The sequence below is a fragment of the Nematolebias whitei genome, chromosome 7 (assembly GCF_014905685.2).
Source record: "Nematolebias whitei isolate Nwh7 chromosome 7, NemWhi1, whole genome shotgun sequence".
NCBI lineage: Eukaryota > Metazoa > Chordata > Actinopteri > Cyprinodontiformes > Rivulidae > Nematolebias > Nematolebias whitei.
The window spans coordinates 12,384,430-12,409,114 of NC_056504.1; the positions used below are offsets into that span (position 1 = coordinate 12,384,430).

General features: G+C 43.6%; 1 protein-coding gene across 1 annotated transcript in view; it reads left to right on the forward strand.

Annotated features, from left to right (window-relative positions):
• The first annotated feature begins 256 nt into the window (after positions 1-256).
• Positions 257-24,685, forward strand: part of dnah1 (dynein, axonemal, heavy chain 1) — a 52,644-nt gene continuing 28,215 nt past the window's right edge. The window contains exons 1-35 of the mRNA XM_037679123.1: positions 257-353; positions 502-661; positions 737-887; positions 985-1,120; positions 1,207-1,365; positions 1,469-1,724; positions 1,829-1,986; positions 2,088-2,299; positions 2,743-3,041; positions 5,098-5,230; positions 5,377-5,570; positions 16,860-17,082; positions 17,199-17,318; positions 17,406-17,488; positions 17,983-18,124; positions 18,305-18,460; positions 18,577-18,775; positions 18,882-19,135; positions 20,216-20,428; positions 20,534-20,698; positions 20,820-20,941; positions 21,211-21,316; positions 21,417-21,596; positions 21,708-21,848; positions 22,029-22,192; positions 22,287-22,400; positions 22,485-22,673; positions 22,765-22,870; positions 23,075-23,188; positions 23,288-23,437; positions 23,555-23,641; positions 23,770-23,956; positions 24,042-24,133; positions 24,253-24,407; positions 24,474-24,651. Of these exons, the coding sequence (XP_037535051.1) occupies positions 257-353; positions 502-661; positions 737-887; positions 985-1,120; positions 1,207-1,365; positions 1,469-1,724; positions 1,829-1,986; positions 2,088-2,299; positions 2,743-3,041; positions 5,098-5,230; positions 5,377-5,570; positions 16,860-17,082; positions 17,199-17,318; positions 17,406-17,488; positions 17,983-18,124; positions 18,305-18,460; positions 18,577-18,775; positions 18,882-19,135; positions 20,216-20,428; positions 20,534-20,698; positions 20,820-20,941; positions 21,211-21,316; positions 21,417-21,596; positions 21,708-21,848; positions 22,029-22,192; positions 22,287-22,400; positions 22,485-22,673; positions 22,765-22,870; positions 23,075-23,188; positions 23,288-23,437; positions 23,555-23,641; positions 23,770-23,956; positions 24,042-24,133; positions 24,253-24,407; positions 24,474-24,651 (5,595 nt within the window). The remainder of the gene's footprint in view (positions 354-501; positions 662-736; positions 888-984; positions 1,121-1,206; positions 1,366-1,468; positions 1,725-1,828; positions 1,987-2,087; positions 2,300-2,742; positions 3,042-5,097; positions 5,231-5,376; positions 5,571-16,859; positions 17,083-17,198; positions 17,319-17,405; positions 17,489-17,982; positions 18,125-18,304; positions 18,461-18,576; positions 18,776-18,881; positions 19,136-20,215; positions 20,429-20,533; positions 20,699-20,819; positions 20,942-21,210; positions 21,317-21,416; positions 21,597-21,707; positions 21,849-22,028; positions 22,193-22,286; positions 22,401-22,484; positions 22,674-22,764; positions 22,871-23,074; positions 23,189-23,287; positions 23,438-23,554; positions 23,642-23,769; positions 23,957-24,041; positions 24,134-24,252; positions 24,408-24,473; positions 24,652-24,685) is intronic.

Genomic DNA, 24,685 nt, shown 5'->3' on the forward strand with positions numbered 1-24,685 from the left:
GTTAAATTTACTTTTTAAGATGGATAAGAAGGTTTTGGGGGCACACATGCCTCATCCCCCCAGCAAACCTCCAGACCACAGGCGTTCATCATGTGTGAGCCGCAGAAATATTGTGTCCCGTACAAATAATCAGACGTTGTTCTACTCAAATATCCTTTCAATGTTTGACGTAAGAAATTATCTGTTCAGCTCTCTTAGTAACCTGCTAGTTTTAAGACACTGTGAAGTATGTGTGATTTACTCAGTGCTCTGAAACATGCTTTGGATCCAGTCTTGTACAGATGGACAAGATCCTCAGCAGAGGACACAGGACCAATTCAGGCTGAAGTCTGTTAATTTTACCTTACCAGAAGGTGAGCGTACACTCATCAGACGTTTCATACTATTATTATTATTATCTGTTCACTGATGTATTTGTTCCAGTAACCAAATAACAGCATCTCTCCTAAACATAAAAAGTTGTCTTGGTGTCTGTAAAATGTTCTGTCTGCACTGTTTAAGCTCCAACCATCGAGACTTCACATGAGCGGTGCCAGGACATACCTCAGATTTCACAGCAACCACAAACTTCATACTTCTCCTCATGTGGATATATACCCAAAGTTCAAGTTTCTTATAAAACCCCTCCTGGCCAGATCCCCCGCAGCTTAGTTATAGAGAGGTATGAGCTGTTTGTGACAATGACAGAAGTGTTGTTTTTACACAACTACACATTTTTAAAACTATCTTTAAACAGACTTCGAAGGGAATACTTGAAATTCGATTTAGAAGAGCTCCTGTCAAAAAAAGGAATCAACCCTAAGATCCTAATGCCAAGACTTCTGGAAAAAAGTGATGAACCTGTAACCACACCAGACTGTCTGGGGTCAGCCTATTTCCCACTCGAGGTAAGACTACAGTAGTCTTGCTTTTTTTTCTGGTTACTGTTTATAATTTTGTGTTTAGCACTGTGGTATTGCCAAATCTCTTCTTGTTATTTATCAGCTTTTTGACAATGAGGATTATGACTGCCGGACACCAGAAGACTGGCTTTCCTTGGGCAATGAAGATGGATCACAGGATCAAAAACCTATTCCTGCAAGAGCCCTGCTGCCTAAAGATGACGATGATGTTTCTTCAGGTAAAAGATCAAATTTAGTTTCTAAAAAAAGTCATTATTTTAGATCATTTTTAATTCATAGTTGCCATTGTATTTCTAATTGGAAGATGATTTAAGAAGCCGGCATCTCGAATACAGCTGGCATTTGGTTGGGGTTCTTGACTACAACAAGGAAAAATGTGAATACCTTGTACAGAAAGTTCATCAAGACAGCAGACCGCTGGATGAGGAAGGAAATCCTCCCAAAAAAGAAAATCGCAGGAAAAGTAAATCCCCTGGTTTCATCCATTTGTATAGTTTTGCAGTATTGTTTAAGAATTTTCTTATGAATCATATTGTGTTTTATCGTGTGTACAAAATCTGTCACAGAAATAAACTACCTGCGAGGAGGCACTCAGCACTGGGTACCCAGGATCAGATTGTTTTTCAAGGCTGAGGACCCACGTGTCTTTGTTGAGCGAATTGCTTTTGCCCTACATTTAAGGAAAGATATAGAGACTCGACTCGTGTACAGTGTGTCTGTGGACTGCATGCCCATCTGGCAGGGAATGCCATCTCTCAGTACTGAGAGTCTGCAGCGTATTGAAAGACTTGCTCTAACACATCCTGGCGTTGAACAGAATATGTAAGTCATGTAATGAACTACGATGTCATTTTGTCTTTCTTCTTTTGTGCTACGATTTTCTTTAAAAAATCCAAAGCTCAATAAATGTGAATATTTTCATGCAGTAAGGAAAAGTGTGTAAGAGACTTGGTGAAAGAGGTCAAACTGGAATATGATCGTACAATGAACAGTATGGTTTTTGACAAAGTAGTTGAGAGTTATCCTGAAGAGTTTTCACACATCACCCTGCCACAAAGAGACCCCCAGTATGTACCGCAAAATGGTAAGACAATTGTATGTCATTTATTTCTGTACTTTCTGGTCAAGATGAAGTAAATGTAGTCCTAACTATTACTACAGATTTTTTTTTTCTTTCTTGTACAGGATGTTCTGTAGTTCCTCACTATACCTACAAAGAGAACCAAGATGCATTTGCCTCCAAGTCCTTGCAAATCAAACCAGAGTTGATCTCTGTGTTATCTAAAATAATGTTTGAATGCAGTGGAATAGAAAACTTGATGCTGTTCAATGTGTCAATGCTCGAACCACTTCGGCTGAATGAGTTTGAAGTTGTCCAGTCTCAAGTTCATACTCAGGTACCTAAACACTGAGAAAGTATTATGTTATCTTTTTACAAAATCTGTTCACAAAACCTTTTTCATAAAACATTGACTTTTTTTTATTTTATACATCGAATAAAAAGAGAATAGAAGCTAGTACTAACCAGTAAACTTTATATATATATTTCAAAATATATCATTATTTTATAATATTGACTTTATTGTTTTAGCTGCAACGATTTGTAAATAAATATCTGACACTCTGATCAGCAGGAAACTTTCCAAAACCAACAATTTATTTTAACCATATAATAAATTACACACTGTTGCCTAAAACTGATTTGTACATATCAGATGATATGAGCAGCTTTAATGTTCATTGTTATTTCACTTTAAACATTTAATTATCAAAAGATAATAAATACTGCATTCAGTATTATGAATACAACACTTTGTCTTTTTTGTTTTTAATTCTCCAGATGACCCTCTACCTTAAACAGCATTGGATTAACAAACTCAGCAACATCATCTGCTCAACTCTGACTTCCCCCAACCAAAGCTCATTCAATGTGAACGAGTCAAGCCTGGATGTGTACCATTTTTCTGAGTTTCACAGATTGATGAAAGTGATTCACTTAAGGATGCAGGATTCCTTACGCTACCTTGTGCAACGTTCACTCGTCAGCCTGAGTGAGTTGTTGCTGGAAGCATGTCACAGTGTGCTGACATGTCCTCAGGACCTGGTCTGGGGAAATGACCTCATCACAAGCCCCTACAAGTAGGATAAACCACATCTACGCAATAAATCAATTCCTCAATCAATCAATCATTCAGTCAATCAACCAATCAATCAATATTAATTTATAGATCCCTCTCCAACAGCCAAAAGGTGCGCAAAGTGCTTCACAATACAAAAGTTAAAAACAAACAATATAAAAACAGTACAAAAATGCCAGAGAGCCACTAGGTATTAAAAGCCTGCCTGAATAAAAAGCTTTTAATATTAGATTTAAAACAGCCCAGATCAGTGATGGAGTACAAGTTCTGAGGTAGTTGGTTTCAGAGTCTGGGTGCAGCAACCGAAAAGGCCCGGTTACCCCAATGTTTGTATTTGGACTTTGGAACTGTTATAATATATTCTGTATCTGGAGCAGGGAGAGGAGGAGCAATTGTCATCCATTTCAGAAGGTTTATTTGACCCACGTGTAAAGTACAAAAATCACCAGTCCTGAGCCATTGCCACCTCACCATGCAGTCACACACAAAGGCCCCAAGTGTAAACTGAAAACCCATCTTCTTCAGAGTTCAGCCACACCTCCCAGGAGGAGTCTCCACCATTGACGAATGGGAAGCCCTACTCTATCATGTGACCCAACTCTCAACCAATAATATCTCACCATCTTGTGTTCTATAACGGGTGTGTGCGTGAATGTTGGGAGTTGTAGGCATGTAACTAAAACTGCTAGGGGTGCACCGATCACAGTTTTCTGGCCGATCTCCGATCACCGATTTCTAAAAAGTTTGACCTGCTGATTCTGATTTTGGCCGATATCAATTTTGTTTTATAAGCGACACTGTCAGGTGTTATTAGGTCACAATGCACAGTGTTTCCCCTAGTTAGCTTGCCATGGCAGGGTGCTCATCTCATCCATGATTTTTGCTGATGGGGGGGACGGAGACATGTCTGAGCGCAGCTTGTACTAACAGTTTTTGAGTGGGGGCGGGGGGCGTTCAACATGAGGGAAGAGGCAATGTGAGTGCTGTGTTGGGCTTTTTAGCTGGAGAGCCTGTATTTTGCGCCGCTAGCTTAGTGGCATGTCAGTGCCGGGTGGGGGTGGGAGGGGCAAGTTCAGTTTGGTAGGCGGGGTGCTCAGTTTTGTTGGCGGGGTGGGGCACCCCGCCTGTATAATGGTAGGGGAAACACTGATGTACCTTCAATTTGCCAATATTATTTTGTTGAAAAACATACCATTGAACAATATCCCAGAAACAATACAAACTTGTTTTAACTGGCCATGAGGTAGTGCTCTGAAATATAAATGAAGTTTAGACAATTGTTGCTAAAACTAAAAAAATCTGTAAAATCGGTTTCTCATGCAAGTAGCCGATTTCCGATTTCCCAAAATTAAGGAAATTGGGGCCGATTTATCGGTGCACCCCTAAAAACTACATTTTCTACCGGAAACGGAATCAGATCGTGTTTAAACATAATATTCTAAATAACAAAACAGGATGCATATATCTAGACATTTCATTAAGTTAATATATTAGCTGATAAAATTATATTTCAGAACAAACTGTAAAGAAATATAAGCTGATCTTAAGGTTCTTTTACACTCACAAAAAGTTAGTAGAGCAGATAAAAAAGGTGGGGCAAAACCATTAAGAACTTTAAAAGTGATTAATGAAATTTTAAAATCAATTCTAAAATGGACTGGAAGCCAATGAAGAGAAAGTAAAACGCGTGATGAGCTCACGTCTGGGGTTGTTGGTTAAAAGATGAGCTGCTGCATTTTGGACCAGCTGAAGGCATCTGATAGAGGATTGGGAGATTCCTACGTACAAAGCATTTCAGTAGACAAGTCTTGAGCTGATTAAAGCATGAATGACCTTTTCCAGGTCCTGACAATTTAAAAAAGGCTTGACCTTGGTTAAAAGATGTAAGTGATAAATGCTGGCCTTGACTACAGAGGCTATATGTTTGTGAAACTTTAAATCCTTTTCCTTGTCAAATAGTTTTTATTCTACTAAAACATTATATAATGTGCACTCAGTGCACTTACACTGTATATTCAGTACTTTGTCATTATTTTTGCCATGCTTTCTCTACCAAGGCCAAAGAAGGTGCCCATTTTTTGTGTGGACTTGGTTCTGGACCAGAATGGAGTTTATTATAGCCCTCCTCTTGAGGATTTTGAGACTTCAGTTATTAACTTGGTCAGTAATGCCATTCCACAACGTGAAAAGGTAAAATAAAATGTACCTGTATCACACTATAAGTTAAAACTGACAGCATCTTATGCATCACTCTGCATTATGATAATGACTTGTACATACTGTAGTTGAGAACATTGTCAGAAAATTCTAATTTTTTTTGCTCCTGTCCTTTTCAGTTTATAACGAAGAATTTGATCTTTGATGAGGATTTGTTTCTGAATTTGGTGGCTTTGTCTGAACCACAAGTGGCAGAGCTGAGACAGAAAATCTGCAATGCTCTGATACAAGCAGCTGTACCCCTCAGGGCTTATGCTATTGAATATGAAAAACACTTAGATCTACACAACCTGGAGATTGAAACATTTCTAAAGTAAGTTTAATTTTCAGTTTTTTTGTTAATTTCTAGTATGTGACTTACATTGCTGATCAAGACAAGATCACTGCACATGCTCATGCTTTTAGTTTTACCTATGATTATTTATTTATTTAAAATGTGTATAGTATGTTTAAATATGTTCATTTATGCCATTTATGCTTTGTCTTCTGCTCTTATCATTGATGTTTTGTGTCCACTTGTGTTTCTGCCTCTTAATCTGGTCGTCATTGTAAATGAGAAGTAGTCCTATTTCGTATAGGCTTCGCCCTTTAAGGCTGTCGCTGATGGGTTTTATCCTGATATGCGAAGCATTGCACTGAAAAATTTAGTCCATGCCCACCTGCTGTATGGGCCCCACCCGGTCCGTATACATTAAATTAAGAGCGGGTAATCAGCTCCCATTTTTCTTCAGCGAGCTAATAGCACTGTCAGAAGAACAAAGAAGGAAAGTTGTGTAGATGACCAACCTTTGTTAAGAATGCTTGGCTCGTCACGTCGACCTCCGGTCGTCCCGGTGAGCTCTCCTCCCCGAGGAGAAGCTGACAAGCAGTCTTGTTTCAAGGTAAGTGTCGAGGAGTATTTCGCAGTGACAGGTCGCTACACGCTGGACAACGCCATCTTGTAATTTTCTTTTTATCGCCGACCTCAAAGCGAATCGGATGGTTCCTCTGGGACAGGCGACGTCAGCCGCAGCCCCGCTGCTCATTCTCTCCTGGAGAGCATAGTGTCGGTGGAGGGGGGCTGAGCGAATGCTCACCTCATCCCACCTCGTTTCGCATCGGCGATCACACCGCTCCCGGCCGACGGCACCCTCTGGGGTTTGCCCGGCGTAACCCAAGAGGCGGCTGACATGAAGGGACACTTTTTGACGTCCCGCGCCTTATCCGCCAGTTCGGCTGATCCGGCAGGAAGGTTTTTTTCTGGGCTCCATCCCGCCTTGCCGTCCTGATCCCATCTGGCCTCGGTTTCCCAACAGGACATCCTACGGGACAAGGCCACAGCCGGTTTCCTGGTAGATTGGGGGGCCAGCTTCCACAGTCCGCGCCCATCACCAGAGCAGAGGGGTTTCACCGAGCGGAAATTCCCTCAGTGCCCCCTGGAGCCGAGCCTGATGGAGACCTTTCTCGGAGCAAGATGTCCAGGTGGACCAGAGCCCTGCGCCTCCGGTTAGCGTAACCCAGACGGTGACATCGCTATCCAACCGAGCTCACCAGCATGCGTTCCAGACGGCCGCAGCGAACAACATGTTACGCTGTTGGCGTACATGTTCAGAGGTGGGAGGAGACGTACGCTCCCTCTGCAGGGCAGCTGACATCATCCCCAACTGGTGCACCTCTTTTGCTGTCTGCTGGCCCGCATCGCAGCTGGAGGATGGAGTTTTCAGCGTTTCCCTGAGACTGCCAACAGATAGCGCTCTAGGTCAACAAATGGCAGAGCAAATGACGGTTTTGGCAGAGGATGTGTGTGAAGGTGACAGAGTTTGGAGTAAAACATCATTTAATGATGAAAGTGTCTATTTTTAGCCAGTCTGTCAGCTCGGATGACCTGACGTTGGCTCCCTCTCACATCCTCCACATGAAATGAGCCGGTGGCAAGATGTTCCACGGCCGTGTCGCTGAGCTTCACCGCAGCCCCGCCGTCAGAGACTGGCCCTTTTCATCCCGGCAACAGAGTGTCCAACGTTTTTCCCAGAGATCCCCAGCAGACGGCGCCCTGGGCCAACAAACCCCAGAGCTCATGGGGGAAAAGATTCAAAATGACAGTCTGCGGAGGGTGTGAGTAAAGATGACACAAATGTTGAATAAAACATCATTCAATGATCAAAGTGTCTGTGTTTAGCCATAAATTGGAGGAAAAGCTCAATTCTCCCGGCCCAGACGATTGTTATCTGGGAGAGGAGCTAAACTCAACCACCATGAGGGCTCGTTTATCACAAACGAGAATCGACACTCTAAAAGACCAGCTCCGCCACGTAAGACCTGGCAGAGTGATAACAGCTGTTTTCCGCCATGAAGCTGTTAGGAACAATGTCATCAGTACACACATCCTCCAGAAGTGGTTTGCGCGTCTGTGTGTGGATCCAGTAAAACAAAGAGACGGATGATCATTGTTCCTCCCTCCGTGAGAGTAGACCTCCGACACTGGGAAAACGTTGGTTACGTACTGTAAACCCAGATTCTATGAGTATAGGCGTAGCCCTTTAAGGCTGTTGCTTAGTGGGTTTTATCCCGTCATGCGAAGCATCACACTGAAAAATTTAGTCTATGCCCACCTGCTGTGTGGGCCCCACCCGGTCCATATAAATTATGTTAAGAGCGGGTAATTGGCTCCCAAATAGCTTTTTCTTCAGCCACTTAGGAGCCAGTGAGGCCCAACGCTTAAAGGGCTACGCCTATACTCATAGAATCTAGGGTTACAGTATGTAACCAACGTTCTATTTCGTATAGGCTTCGCCCTTTAAGGCTGTCGCTTAGTGGGTTAAGGGCGAAGCAGATGTGGTCTTCGCCTCACTGGGTCCATTTGAACACTGTATGAAGCGGAAGCTTGCCCAAAAAACGTCTTGTCACTCAACTCTCCATGTACGTAATTACGCATTGTATAATTATGTGTACCATGCACAGACGCATGTTGTGTAACTATACGTTCTGAATACATGAACGCCCGGGAAACTTTCGACGGGTAAGAAAGATGTTGAGAAGAGGGGGCCATGAAACAAGTGATTCATGGCTGAACAGTATGAACAGATTAATAACAAATGAACTGATTATAATCAAATGAACTGATTGGTAACAATAGTCATGAACTGATTAATGACCATAGAACCAAATAACAGTTACAACTTGTGACTGATAACAACATCGCACACTGTAATGCATGCAGACAGATGTGAGTTAAACGGAGTTCCATGAAACAACAATATTCATTCTGTAAAACATTAAGGACAGAATGTGTCATGGAACGGGCCATCACATCATGTAGATAAAAGTGAATAAATAAGCAGGGTGTTGACCACGCGGTCGCAGTGCAAATATCCTGCATTGTCATACCATTATGCAGAGCAGTCGAAGATGCAATACCTCTGGTCGAGTGCGCCCTGAGGTTGACAGGAAGCTCTAAATCTGATGCTCTGTAGGCTTCAGAAATGGCCTCACACAACCAGTGTGACAGGCGTTGGGTGGGTAACGGGCGACCTGCAGATGCATCTCTATAATGCACAAATAAATGTTAAGTTTGACGCATTGCAGCTGTGCACGCTATGCAAGACGTCAACGCCCACACCAGGCAGAGAAGATGGAAAGATGCTTCTTCTTCTGATTGTTGGGGGGGGGAAGTGGAAAAACCCCTCCAACGATATCACTCTTAATTTAAAAAGCTCGTGATGTTTTAGGCATAAAAACTGGATTCGGTCTTAGATCCGCTGAGCTGCCGTCAGTCTGAGTTCCAAGACACGACGACGGAGCGGCAGAGAGGGCAGATAATCTCTCACCCTCTTAGCGGATGTTAAAGTCAGCAGCAGGGCTGTTTTAAGAGACAAGAGTTTAATTGGAACCTGATTCAGTAGCTCAGATGGAGCCTAGATCAGGGCTCACAGGACCATTGTTAAATCCCACTGTGAAGCAAGTGGGCATGGAAAACAGGCCTGCGCCTTGAACACCTTTAAAAAACATCAGCGGATGATTAAAGGCTGTTCTGACCCTGAAAACCTTGTGACAGGAAGAGATGGTTGTAGCATACGTTAATCGTGCTGAATGCCAGATTTCTGTCTATCAGCTGCTGCAGAAGGACAGCACACTACCTCGAGGACATGAAGTGGCCTCTACACCTTCTCTATACACCTTTACAAAATGCTCCATCAGAGGATGATTAAAGGTTGTTCTGTCTCCGACAACTTCGTGACAAGAAGAAAAAATTGGCTGTAGCATACGATAATCGTGCTGAACGCCATATTTCTGTCCATCAGCTGCTGTAGAAAAAACAGCACACCGCCTAGAGGACATGAGGTGACCTCTACACCTTCTCTATACACCTTTTACAAAATGGTCCATCAGAGGATGATTAAAGGTTGTTCTGTTTCCGACAACTTCGTGACAAGAATAAGAAATGGCTGTAGCATACGATAATCGTTCTAAATGTCAGATTTCTGTCCATCAGCTGCTGTAAAAAAGGCAGCACACCGCCTCGAGGATATGAGGTGACCTCTTCATCTTCTCTATACCCCTTTTACAAAACGCTCCGTCAGAGGATGATTAAAGGTTGTTCTGTCTCCGACAACTTCGAGACAAGAAGAAAACATGGCTGCAGCATACGATAATCGTGCTGAACGCCAAATTTCTGTCCATCGACTGCTGCAGAAAAGGACAGCACGTTGTCTAGTGGACATGAAGTGGCCTCTACGCCTTCTCTGTACACCTTTTACAAAACGGTCCATCAGAGGATGATTAAAGGTTGTTCTGTTTCCAACAGCTTCGTGACAAGAATAAGAAATGGCTGTAGCATACAATAATCGTGCTGAACGCCAGATTTCTGTCCATCAGCTGCTGTAGAAAAGGCAGCACACTGCCTAGAGGACATGAGGTGACCTCTTCATCTTCTCTATACACCTTTTACAAAACGCTCCGTCAGAGGATGATTAAAGGTTGTTCTGTCTCCGACAACTTCGAGACAAGAAGAAAACATGGCTGCAGCATACGATAATCGTGCTGAATGCCAAATTTCTGTCCATCGACTGCTGCAGAAAAGGACAGCACGTCGTCTAGTGGACATGAAGTGGCCTCTACGCCTTCTCTGTACACCTTTTACAAAACGTTTCATCAGTGGATGATTGAAACTGTTCTGTCTCGAAAATTTCGTGACATGAAGAGATGGCCGCAGTGAACGTTTTACTCGAGCTGAACGCCAGAGCTCTGTCCATCAGCTGCTGCAGAAAGGACGGCACATCACCTAGTGGACATGAAAGGGCCTCTACACCTTTCTCTGTACAGCAGCGCTGAAAAACTGACCACTTGATGTGAACAGCGATGTGGTGGTTGGAGCACGTGAATCCTGAATCGTACGCACTACTTCTTGAGAGAGATCCATCCTCTCAAAAAGGATCCACACAGCGGCCAGACCAAAGGTGCTGGTCTATTCTGATTAACTCCTGATCGCTCCTTCCGCCTAGAGAAGAGCGTCCTCCCTCTACGGCAGGTTCCACGAGTGCCCCGATAACAAGTTCCGTAGGACTGGGGACCATGATACATTCACGCACTTGGGACAGAAGAGCTGTCAGTCCCTCCTCCTGAGCTCAGTTCAGAAAACCGTGATATCAGAGGGAGTGAGGGAGGTGAAGAAGCATTACGACCACAGGCTGTGAGCAAACGCGTCCACCCCGAGCAGTGGATCGTCCCGTGGGCTCCATGATAATTATAGTTGACATCGAGCGTTCTCTCGTGTTGCAACAGGTCCACAGCCGCTCGCAGGATTTCTGCCACGTCTGAGCCATCAGCTCTGAATGGAAGGTCCCCGGTCCCTGTGCCGCAAAAGACCGTCTTTGGACATCACATCCGTCCCCTGTTCAGAACACAGGAGATGTACCCTACTCCGATGGAGAGCAGATTGGGTGTGCCCCACACAGTATCTGTCTCACAATGTGGCACATGGGTTGAGCGCATACATCACCTGCCAGTATGTATGCAACAGTCACTTGCTGTCTGTGTGAATCAAAACACTGATGATTCCGCAGCACAGAGGCAAAGTGTTGAATCACATTCAAAACCTTGTGTGACACTCCAAAAACATTTAAATGAGCTGCTGTGTGGAGAACCACACCGCCCCCACAGCTCATTAAATGTATGTGCCTCTGTGAAGTCTGACATGTGTGACGTAGGTCTGCTGATGGAAAACAGCTGATATCACTCTACCGGTTTCACGTGAGTTGCACTGCTGCCACCTGTCTGTACAAACTGCTCAGCAGCAGCAGATGTCCAGATAAAGCAGAATTCTCCTCCCTGCTCTGTGCGGTGGCTACAGAGCGGCTCGGCGCATTAATGGAATGTTGTTTCTCACAGTTCAAAATTGACAAATCTAGAATAAATATCATCTTTCCGGTTCGTTGGGACCAGGGAGTGACGAGAGAGGAACCCTGTGTTTTCCTCTCCTTCTGAGACTCTGGAAATTACATTAATCAGAATTTCCTGAGCGTCTGCGAGAGGGGACGAGACCTGTTCTAGAAATGACAGAAAACGTCACTAGAGTTCCTCCACACCGGGGTTTGAGCTGTACTGCAGCGTGAATCCCCTGATGAAAACAGTTCGCCTATCCGTCTGGAGCACGCGCTCATTGCCACTCGTTTATAAAGTTATAAAGCGGGCACGCGTTTATGCTGTGGACTCACATGCATGCTGATGTGGGCTGGTGCGCGCTGAAGGAGAAAGAAAAAATGCGCGCCCCCGAGCATGCAAATCGTTGTGCATTTGCTGATGCTGTGGGACGCGGCTCATCTGTGCTGTGCTCACGTTGTGTGCCGCTGCTCCGTGTAAACGCTCGGGGAGCGGGTGCACATATGAGTCGACGTGCCCTGAAGAGTTGTGTGTGTGCGCACTCATTCATGCGATGTCTTAAACGAGGATTGTCGCGGAAGCGCGCGTTTGACGATGGTGTGGTCAGGAAGCAGTGCGCGGCATCGGTGGGGTGAGGTTACCACTGGGCTCGTTCTGCCGAACATGTTCATTCTTGGCTGCGAATCATGTGAGCTTTTGAGTGATTCCACGAGCTGCAGCGTTAATTCAGAAAACCTTCTTCGAGGATGAAGGAGCCGAGCCGCTGTGAGGCTTGTGAAACTGTTGACGCAGTGGGAGCACACGTTTGACACCACTGCAGTGAAAACGCGTGTCGCTCCTGCCGAGAGCGAGATACGTTACTGGGCTTGTACCGCGGTCTCACGTTTACGTGAACGGCGGGCGCTGAGAGCTGCGTGCGCGCTTTCATAACACAGCGCCTTATAGGTGAAGGCTGCTCGTGTTGCAGGAGCGCGTGTTTGCACCGCCGGCAGTGAATGAAACAACCTTAAAAGGCTCATTCCTGATGAATGTGTGTAATGGGGCCGCTGACAGATCATCTGAGCTGACAGCCTGGCTAAAAGACACTTCATCATAAAATGATGTTTATTCTACATCGTGTCATCTACACACATCCAGCAAACCGACACCTGGTTATCTTCCCCTGAGCTCCATGGTTTGTTGTCCTAGAAGACCCCCTGTTGGCGGAGTCCGGGAAAAGTTGAACTTCCGGATGCCGGGGACGTTTGACGGGAGGGACTGGCGTAGCAGAGCTGGGGAGGTGTTGTGCAGCCGTGGAGCATCTTGAAATGATCTCTCGTTGATGAAGGCCCTCCAACAAAAAGCTTCTGCAGCTCCCCTGAGAGGAAGGTGGAGTGACGAGCAAGGAGAACCTCTGGGACCTCGTTCTTCGGCTGCGATGCGGGGCGGCAGACAGCAAAAGAGGCGCACCGGTTGGGGATGATGTCAGCTGCCCTGCAGAGGGAGCGTATGTCTCCTCACGCCTCTGAACGTGTACGCCAACAGCGTAACGTGTTGTTTGCTGCGGCCGTCTGGAATGCATGCTGGTGAGCTCAGTTAGAGATCGATGTCACCGTCTGGGTTACGCTAACCGGAGGCGGGGGACGCTGGTCCACCTGGACATCTTGCTCCGAGAAAAAAGCCTCCGTCAGGCTCGGCTCCAGAGGGCACTGAGGGAATTTCCGCTCGGTACAAACCCCTCTGCTCTGGAGATGGGTGCGGACTGTGGAGACCGACCCCCCAATCTACCAGGAAAAGCCGGCTGTGGCCTCATCCCGTAGGACGTCCTGTTGGGAAACCGAGGCCAGATGGATCAGGACTGTGAGCTGGAATGGAGCCTAGAAAAAACCTTCCCGCCAGATCATCCGAACTGGCAGGAAAGGCGCGGGACGTAAAAAAGGGTCCCTTAATGTCAGCTGCTCCTGAGTTACGCCGGGCAACCTCAGAGTGAGCTGTCATCCAGGAGCAGTGTGATCACCGAAGCGAAACGAGGTGGGATGAGATGAGCATTTGCTCAGCCCCCCTCCACCGACACTACGCTCTCCAGGAGGGAATGAGCAGCGGGGGGCTGCAGCTGACATGGCTTGTCCCGGAGGAACCATCTGATTCGCTCCGAGGGTCGCGATAAGAGGAAAATTACAAGATGGCGTTGTCCAGCGTGTAGCGACCTGTCACTGAGAAATACTCCTCGGCATTTACCTTGAAACAAGACTGCTCGTCAGCTTCTCCTCCGGGGAGGAGAGCTCACTGGGATGACCGGAAGTCGACGTGACGGGCCAAGCATTCTTAACAAGGTTGGTCATCTACACAACTTTCCTTCTTCGTTCTTCTGACAGTGCTATTAGCTCGCTGAAGAAAAAATGGGAGCCGATTACTCACTCTTAACGTAATTTATACGGACCGGGTGGGGCCCACACAGCAGGTGGGCGTGGACTAAATTTTTCAGTGTGATGCTTCGCATGACGGGATGAAACCCACTAAACGACAGCCTTAAAGGGCGAAGCCTATGCGAAATAGAACCCCCTGGTTCTGTCGGAGGGAGTCCCCGTCAGCAGACCCACATCATACATGTCAGTCTTCACAGACGCGTCGCTGTCAGGTTGGGAGGAGACATGCCTATCTCAAGCTGTAGGGGCGCTGTTGCCCCTTCACACATCAGCCCACATAAATGTTTTGGAGTGTCACACGGTGCTGAACGTGATTCAACACTTTGCTCCTGTGCTGCAGAATCAACACGTTTTGATTCACACAGACAACAAGGTTACTGCTGCGTACATAAACCTGCAGGGGATGTGCGCTCAGCCCAGATGTTACACATTGCGCAAAACTACTGTGTTGGGCACACCAAAATCTGCTCTCCATCAGAGCAGTGTACAGTCCCGGTGTTCTGAACAAAAGGGCAGATGTGATGTCCAGGGGCGGCCCACGTCACACGGACTGGACTCTCCATCCAGACCTGATGGCCCAGATGTGGCAGAAATTTGGCAAGCAGCCGTGGACCTATTTGTGACACGAGAAAATGCTCATTGTCAACTATGGTTTTCTCTGAGCCCGTGAGACAAACCACCGCTGGGGGTGGACGCGTTGCCCACAGCACATGGCCCAAAATGCTTCTTTACGCGTTTCCTCCACCTCCTTTGATTTTACGGTTCTTGAACCGAGTTCAAGAGGAGGGATTGACAGCTCTCCTGGTGGCCCCCGAGTGCGTGAATGCACCGTGGTTCCCAGTCCTGCGACGCCTGCTATCGGGGCACCCGTGGAAACTGCCGTGGAGGGAGGATGCTCTCCTCCAGGCGGGAGGAGCGATCAGGAGTTACCCAGAAATAGGCCAGCACCTGTGGGTCTGGCCGCTGAGCGGACCCGCTTAGAAGGGATGGGTCTCCCACAGGATGTAGTGCGCACAATTCAGGATTTACGTGCTGCATCTACCACAGCGCTGTACACATTAAAGTGGACAGTTTTTCAGCGTTGGTGTACAGAGAAAGGTGTAGAGGCCACCTCATGTCCACTAGGCGACGTGCTGTCCTTTCTGTAACAGCTGATGGACAGAAATGTGTCATCCAGCACGATTAATGTACGCTGCAGTCATCTCTGCCTGCCACGAAGGATTCGGAGACAGAACAGCTTTTAATCATCCGCTGATGAAGCGTTTTCTAAAAGGTGTACAAAGACGCAGGCCTGTTTTCACACCCACTTGCTCCACAATGAGATTTAACACTGGTCCTGCGAGCCCTGATCAAAGCTCCATTTGAGCCTCTGGATTAGGTCCCAATGAAAATCTTGTCTCTTAAAACAGCCCTGCTGCTGGCTTTAACATCCGCTAAGAGGGTGAGTGATTATCTGCCTTCTTTGTCTGTCCGTCATGTCTCAGAATTCAGGCTGACGGTAGCTCAGCTGATTTAAGACCGAATCCAGCTTTTATGCCTAAAACATCATGAGCTCTTTTAAATCAAGAGTGATATTGTTGTATGGGGTTTTCCCTTCCCCCCACAAATCAGACGAAAAAGCGTTTTTCCATCTTCTCTGTCCGGTGCGGGCATTAACGTATTACATAGCACGCACAGCTGCAATGCGTCAAATTCAACATTTGTTTGTGCTTTATAGAGATGCATCTGCAGGTCGCCCGTTAACCACCCAGCGCTTGTCACACTGGCTGTGTGAGGCCATTTCTGAATCCTACAGAGCATCAGATTTAGAGCCTCCTGTCTACCTCAGGGCACACTCGATCAGGGTTGTTGCATCTTCGACTGCTTTGCATAATGGTATGACAATGCAGGATATTTACACTGCGACCGCGTGGTCAACACCCTGCTCATTTATTCACTTTTATCTTTGTGATGTGACGGCCCGCTCCATGACACATGTCCTTAGTGTTTTACAGAATGAATATTGTTGTTCATGGAACGTTGTTTAACTCACATCTGTCTGCATGCATTACAGTGTGAGATGTTGTTATCAGTCACAAGTTGTGATTGTTATTTTGGTTCTATTGTCACTAATCAGTTCATGACTATTGTTACCAATCAGTTCATTTGATTAATAATCAGCTCTCCTGTTATTATTAATCTGTTCATACTGTTCAGCCGTAAACCGGTTGGTTCATGGCACTTTTCAGCAATTTTCCCTCCCCGTTGAAACTTTTCCAGGGCGTTCATGCATTCAGAATGCATAGTTACACAACATGCGTCTGTGCATGGCACACATAATTACGCAATGCGTAATTACGTACATGGGGAGCTGAGTGACAAGACGTTTTTTGGGCAAGCTTCTGCTTCATACGGTGTTCGAATGGACCCAGTGAGGCGAGGACCACATCTGCTTCGCCCTTAACCCATCAACGACAGCCTTAAAGGGTGAAGCCTATACGAAATAGAACATTGGTTACGTACTGCAACCCCAGATTCTATGAGTATAGGCGTATCCCTTTAAGCGTCGGACCTCACTGGCTCCTAAATGGCTGAAGAAAAAGCTATTTGGGAGCCGTTTACCCGCTCTTAACGTAATTTATACGGACCGGGTGGGGCCCACACACCAGGTGGGCATGGACTAAATTTTTCAGTGCAATGCTTCGCATATCAGGATAAAACCCATCAGCGACAGCCTTAAAGGGCTATGCCTATACTCATAGAATCTGGGGTTACAGTACGTAACCAACATTTTCAACGGATTTACCTGTTAAATGAAGGTTATATTTTGAGAATAATCGAGGTACTGAATGATTCCTCAGGTCTCATAGTGCAGAGCTAACACCCCAAGAAGTGAAAGAAGAGGTGAAGCAACATCTTAAAGAAAAGGAAAAGCTTGAATTCTCCTTACCATCTTTTATTGTGATTGGACCATTCTTTATTTGTGTGGAGTCTCTACGCCAGTCTCTCACCAAGAAAAGAAAAGCTTTAATTGATGCATTGCTAGAACACCTTGCACTAAGGCTGCGCAACCAGATCGAAACTGTAAGTCAGCTGTTACAAGGCTGAAAAGATGTTACTTTATACATGTCAATATAATGTAAGTGTTGTATCAGTTTACAGTGTTTACACATAGAAGTTGATTTCATTTTATGTTTTAGGCATGTGAAAAGTTTAGCGTCTTAAGCAGAAAGCTATCTGAGAAACCCAATAGCATTGAAGAACTCACTGGAAAAAGGAAATGGATGGAACAAATTCCAGAACAGCTAAAAAGTTACAAGGTGCTGATTGAAAAAAATATATTTAAAATTAGCCATTTAGGAATAACTTATTATCTTGACCATTGATGTTTCCAATCTGTCAAACAGGAACTTCTTGCGAAGACCCTGCTCGATTATGAGGTAATAGAAGAGTATTGCTTCTGTCTTTCAAACGAGGATTTTAACAAAAAGTAAGTGTATTATCACCATTCTACCTTTTACTTTTTGAAAAGTATTATAGCATTTATCTTTGATGTGTTTTAAGAATTTGGGGCAGATTTAGTGTTTAAGGCCATTTAGCAACAGAATGAAAATGAGCACCTGAGGTTCCAAAACTTCCACTGCCCCCAGGAATCCATCGTGTATCCAGCTGCAAGTGTCCCGTCAGGGCAAGAGGGCTCTCCTTCGCCCTGTCTTCTTGTTGAGAAAATTTTATTAATTGCGTTGAGAGACCAGCTGACCAGATCCATAATTTACAATTTGGAAGATATGTAAAGAATGGCTCCGATAGGGTTCACAGGACAAAGAGCAGAAGCAGGAGGAGCAGGAGCGGGAGGGAAAAACATCTGCCTTTGTCAAGAGCAAGCAGAGAATAAATAATAATAAATAAATAAAGACAATCAAAGATTTGTTTAAAAACTGACTGTATTGACTGAGAAGTCAAATAAGTGTTTTATTTGTGCAGGTGGACAGCTATTTGGTGGCCTCAAATAATAATCAACCAAAAGGAAGCAGTAACTATTCAGCATGAACAGGATGAGGAGCGCTTTAATAAGATCCAAATAAATGATAATCACAACTTTGAGGAGCAACTAAACACACTGCAGGTTGTTGTTGTTTTTTTTACTTTGTGTCTAGTATATGACAAATCTACATCTGGATCAGGTGTCCAGATCAGACATCACAGCCTTATTTACATGTCTCAAAGTGATCTGGTTAATTTCTAAGTTCAGCACATTGTCTTTATTTTTGCTTCTAAATTAGTATTATTATCATTCTGATTATAGCATATTATTGCTGCATTTGCTGGATATGCAGACATTGAGCTTGCTCATGAAATGAGCATCAAGGTGCAGCGCATAGCAAGACAACTTGAGCAGTGCCAGACTATGGCTCAAGTTTACACCACCAGGGAACATCTGCTTGGTTTACCTGTCACAAATGTAGGTCAGAGTGATTCAGGCAAAAATATTTTTTAAAAACATTAAATCAATTTAGAAAACAAACATATATTCATTTTTTTTAACTGTTTAATCATGAGCTGCAATGTCCATTACAGTATGATAATCTGCAGAAGATGGCAAATGACTTCAAGCATTTTAAGGAGCTCTGGACCACCATCTCTGATTGGCTGCATTGGAATGAACGCTGGCTCAGTGACCCCCTCTCTTCCATCAACCCTGAGCAGCTTCAGCGCATCATGACCAAAGCCAAAGAGACCATGAACACATGTACTAAACAGTTTAAATACCTTCCTGGTAGGTTACACATCTATCACTACAGAAATATTATGAAGAAATGCATGATTATTGGGCACGAGACCAACTTTTTGTTCTTTGATTTGCTTTTTGTCTTACACATTAGATATCCAAAGGTTGGCGACTATAATGCAGAGCAAGATAGAAGACTTCCGCCCATTTTTTCTAGTAATTCAATTCCTGAGGAACCCGAGTATGAAAATTCGTCATTGGGAGATTGTTTCAAAGCGCATTAACATTAAAGTCACACCCAAAGCCAACTCCAATCTTACTCGCTACTTGGAGCTTGGCTTACAGAACTACACTGATGAAATAGACTCTGTGGCTAAGATTGCTCAGAAAGAATACAGCATTGAACAGGTGATTATGAAAAGGACTTCAGATTTAATGTAGCCTTCTATAAGGTGTTAAAAGTATGATTTCTAAAGAATGGTGTGATATCGCTCCTTTCATTTTACTGTAATACTAGAAGTTCAAAAGAAGAGCTGCTGTCCAATAAAACAGTAGCAACAACTCCACTCAAAATGTTTGCTGATAGTTTTATTATGTGCATATTTTCAATAAAATGAGAATAAAAGTACTCATTGCAATGTCTTGAAGACCAGACAAAATAATTAATGAAGAAAAAATCTGCACAACTTTTTTCTGATGTTGATGATTAATATATCCATCCATCCATCCATCCATTTTCTTTACCCGCTTATTCCATTTTGGGTCACGGGGGTCGCTGGTGCCCATGTCCAGCAATCACTGTGCGAGGGGCGGGGTACACCCTGGACGGGTCGCAAGTCCATCACAGGGCCACACAGAGACAAACGAGACAAACAACCATTCACTCTCTCACTCACACCTAGGGACAATTTAGAGTTACCAGTCAGCCTAACATGCATGTTTTTGGACTGTGGGAGGAAACCGGAGTACCCGGAGAAAACCCACGCATGCACGGAGAGAACATGCAAACTCCACCCAGAAGGGCCCCTGGACCGGGGTTTGAACCAGGGACCTGCTCGCTGAGAGGCAGCAGCTCTACCAGTTGCGCCACCGTGCTGCCCTAATATATCCTTAAATTAGAAAAAAAAAAAAGAGTAAAATGTTTGATTTGGATGCCAACTACCACATGCATTTGCTTACCTACCAGAAGTGACTGAAAATGGGTCAAAATTTTAAACTTACCAGCCATTGTTGACATACACAGTCTTGTGTGGGTCAATCATGAATGTGACAAGCTTCCACTTGGATTTAACCAAATGCTTTGTTTACACTGACTGTGGATCCACATGTCAGAATTACATTCAATGTGTCTGGAAAAGTACTGGAGCAAAGACTTTCAAACTACAGCTTTTGATATAGTTTGGGATAACTGTTTTTGCTTTATTTTAAAAGTTTTCAATGACATTTACATTTGACAATCTTTTTGTTTCTCCCCACTCTCCCACCCAGGTGCTGGACAAGATGGAACAGGACTGGTCAACAGTAGTCTTTGATTTGCTTCCATATAACGACATGGGGACATTTACTCTGAAATGGCCAGATGAAACACTCCAGTTGCTGGATGACCACCTTGTCACAATTCAAAACATGTCTTTGTCCCCCTACAAAAAACCTTTTGAGAGCCACATCAATGCCTGGGAAAGAAAACTGCGAATGACTCAAGTACACACGCGCACACCCACACGACAAATACATTAAGTGGCTGGTATTGCATCATGCTATTGTTACTGTGTTTCATATTCTTCTGCTGTCTGCTGGTTCTTACAGGATGCGTTGGAAGAATTGTTGGTGTGCCAGCGTGGTTGGCTAAAACTGGAGCTCATCTTCTGCTCTGATGACATCAATCAGCAGCTGCCTGTTGAAGGAAATATATACAAGCAGTTTGTGCAACAATGGAAAATTATCCTGAAATATACGGTCGAAAATAGCAAGGTGAAAACTTTAAATTTGTATATTTTAGGACATGGTATCACAGCTTCATATAGTAACAGACTACAGTGATGCTTTTTGTTTGTTGTAGACCAATTACGTGCGTTACTGTGTTTATTTCTAGGTTATTGAACTTTGTCAACATTCCAGTCTATTAGAGGAACTTATGACGTGCAGAAAGTTTTTGGAAACAATTTACAAAGGTCTCAGTGAGTACTTGGAGAAAAAAAGAGTCTCTTTTCCAAGGTAACTGATATTGATTTTTCAGTTAATCTACAGTAGATGTGGCACACAGTTCTCAGTTGTTATAATAACTATTTATATATTTTTATTATTATTTCCAATTAAGTTCATGTGACAATCATGTCCCATTGGTAATGACTACCGGTAATTACTTTTGTTTCCCTTGTTATAAATGGTAGAGCTGTGATAACAAAAAACAAAGTAAATAGAAATTCTGATTTTAACACCATGCAATGTAACAGATGAATGAAACAATTCACATTTGTTTGTAGGCTTTTCTTCCTCTCCGATGTTGAGCTTTTGGAGTTTTTGTTCCATACCAAAGATCCTACTGCTGTTCACTCACACCTGCACAAATGTTTTGAGAACATTGCAGAGGTTTGCTTCAGCTGGTTGACTTTTAAGTACCTTTTTATATAAATATGTGTATCAGAAACATTTTTTTCATTACACAACTAACTTCTCTGTTGGTTCTTAGCTTCAATTTCAGCCAGACCTACTGATCACACACATGTGCTCTGGAGAAGGGGAGGAGGTAAAACTATTCCTGCCAGTGTGGCCAAATGGGAATGTGGAGGACTGGCTTACAGACTTGGAAAAGTCAATGCAAGCCACTTTGAGGGATAACATTGATCAGTCTCTTAAAGGCTACTCAGAAGTAACTTAACCTGACTTTTACTGCCTTTGTTATGCTTTCTGTTATTGAACAGCTTGCGTTCACCATACAAAGTTAAAGCTGAAGATGTTTATGTGCTCTTTTAATCTGCAGAAACCTCATGTAGAGTGGGTGATATCATGGCCTGGTCAAGTGGTGATAGTTGGCTCTCAGGTTTTCTGGACTGCTGAGGTGTCTAAGGCTTTGGTACAAGGAGACCTGGCTAATCATCTTTATCCCAAACTACAGACTCAGGTGTGTACTTTGAGACTGTCAGCACTAAAACCTACAAACTTTAAGCTTATTATAATTTTTTTTTGTAAAAATTCAAAACCAGATTCTAAAATGTATAGCTCACATTTGTAACTGACCATGGTGCACACTTGATCATAACGTTTACTGACATTAATAATGATTTGTCTTCTGTTTGTGAAGCTTGAGGACATTGTGCAGCTGATGAGAGGACAACTCTCTAGAACACAACAGGCTGTGCTCTCTTCCCTCATTGTGACTGAGGTTTATGCTAAAGATGTAGTTGCAAAACTGGTGGAGCAGAAAGTTTCCAGTGTCAATGACTTTGAATGGGTTACCCAACTCAAGTAACCAATTACTTTTGATTATACATTTTTCAACAACTTGACCTTACTGTCTTCAATACGAAGCAGCCCTGCATCATTCTGTTACTGTTTGCAGATATTATTGGAATAATGAAGACTTGTATATTCATGCACTGACTGCAGAGTTATTGTATGGATATGAATATCTTGGTAACTCTGGTCGTCTGGTTATCACCCCACTCACTAACAGGTAGTCATTAAGAGTGATAACTTTTTAAGTGATTTTGGCAAAACACAAAGTATGACAACTAAAACCTGTGCTTGGCTCTTTCAGATGCTACCTAACTCTGACAGCTGGTCTAAACCTAAAGTTTGGGGGTGCACTTGCAGGCCCATCAGGGACAGGAAAGACAGAAACTATTAAAGATCTTGGGAAGGCTTTGGCCATGCACACAGTAGTTTTCAACTGCTCGGATCGTCTTGATTCCAGCTTAGTGGGGAAGTTTCTCAAAGGACTGGCCAGGTACAAACTTCTAGGAAAAAATGGCAGGTTTGTTTTTAAATGTCACAGCACATGCCATCAAATGTAGAGAATGTCTTGTCTTATTTTGCAGCTCAGGCGCCTGGGTTTGCTTTAACAGTATTGCTCAAATTGATGTGGAAGTCTTGTCTGTCATGGCACAGCAGATCTTCTCAATTCAAAAGGCCCAGCAGCAACAGGTGGAAATTTCATTTAATGATTACCTCTTGTCCCTGTTGTCCTTAAGCTGTTAATACGTGTACTGATTTTAAAGGTTTTTTGTTTTTTTTCCCAGTTTACTCAGTTTTTAATTGCTACAGTTTGAAATTCAAAGTTTCAGTAAAAATGTTTTTATTTAAGCTGAATGAAAAAAACTAGCTCTAATAAGGCTTGTTTATTATCAGGCTGTGCGTTTTGTATTTGAGGGAGTGGAGATCCCCTTAAACCCTTCTTGTGCCGTGTTCATCACCATGAATCCTGATTTCACTGGTTGCGTTAAAATGCCTGACAATCTCAAGGTTTGAAACATTGATTTAAAACCAAGTAGCTGTCCAGTAATTAAAGTCATAAAGTAGGCAAGATTTACCAATTGAAATAATAACTGTCTACTTCTACAGACCTTGTTCCGTCCTGTTGCCATGATGATTCCTGACTCTGCGATGATAGCTGAGATCTCCTTGTTCTCATTAGGCTTCAGTAACGTCAAAGTCCTCGCCAAGAAAATTGCTGCAATTTTAAGGCTCGCCTCTGAACAACTTAGCTTTCAGGTATGAATTACCAGCATCTGAATTTACTTTTAACTAAGTGAAACTAAATCTTGTTGTAGTTGTATGTACAGAAGTTAAAAAAAGATTAACTTATTTTTCTTTTTGTTCCATGTGAAGGACCATTATGATTTCAGCATCAAAACTGTGAAAATGGTGATCGCAGTTGCTGGAAACTTAAGGAGAGAACATCCAAACTTGAAAGAAGTGACGTTTTTTTTCCCTTTGAGTAGTTCAAAAGTTTCTAAATAAAGCCATACTTAGTGTGATAATTTTTTAACGTATTTTAAAATACCCTAAACTCTTTATTCTTCTTTAACCTTACTGTTTTCCAGGAGTTGATCTGTCTTCAGGCAATTCATAAAGTCAGTGTCCCCAGGTTTTTACAGGATGACCTGAAACTCTTCAATGACATTTTGTATGATTTTTTTCCTAAAACAAAACTCAATCCCATCAATAATGACTTGCTTATAAAATCTCTGCATAATGTCTGCAACTCAAAGAACCTCAAGGATGTGGAAGGTTTGTGTCTCTGCTGAGAAAAAACTGATTATGATTGTGTTTATATGTTTGGACAGAAACCATAGATGATTAATGTTAATTACAGGGTTTATAAATAAGTGTATTCAGCTGTATGAAACTAGTGTCATGAGACATGGCCTGATGTTGGTGGGACCTCCTGGATCAGGAAAAACAAAGGTGAATCAATGACACGTGACTGTCATGTTTACATTTTAACAAGCATTTTTGATTTGTATTGTAGAGTCAATAGGTGCCTCTACTTGATTTATTCATTTATATGGACACTTTGTATTTAGTGCTACGAGGTACTTGGTGCAGCACTAACAGCTCTGAAGGGCCAGCCTTCTGTGAGAAGTGATGTTTATGAAGCTGTTCGGATTTATGTCCTCAATCCAAAGTCTCTCACAGTGCGACAGCTTTATGGGGACTATGATGTTCAAACACATCAATGGTAAGAAATGATTTTTATACAGAATCTATGCAGTAAAATAACAATATCTGTTTTTCAATCATGCAGGACAGAGGGTGTCCTCTCAGCCCTTATACGTGAAGGAACAGCATCTGTAGACAAAACGAAGAGGTGGTATATGTTTGATGGGCCTGTAGATCCTGTGTGGATTGAGGACATGAACTCTGTGCTGGATGACAACAAAAAATTGTGCCTTCCCTCGGGGGAAATCATCAAGCTTACAGACGTAAGATGGGTTTTAGATGTTCCGTTTATGTACT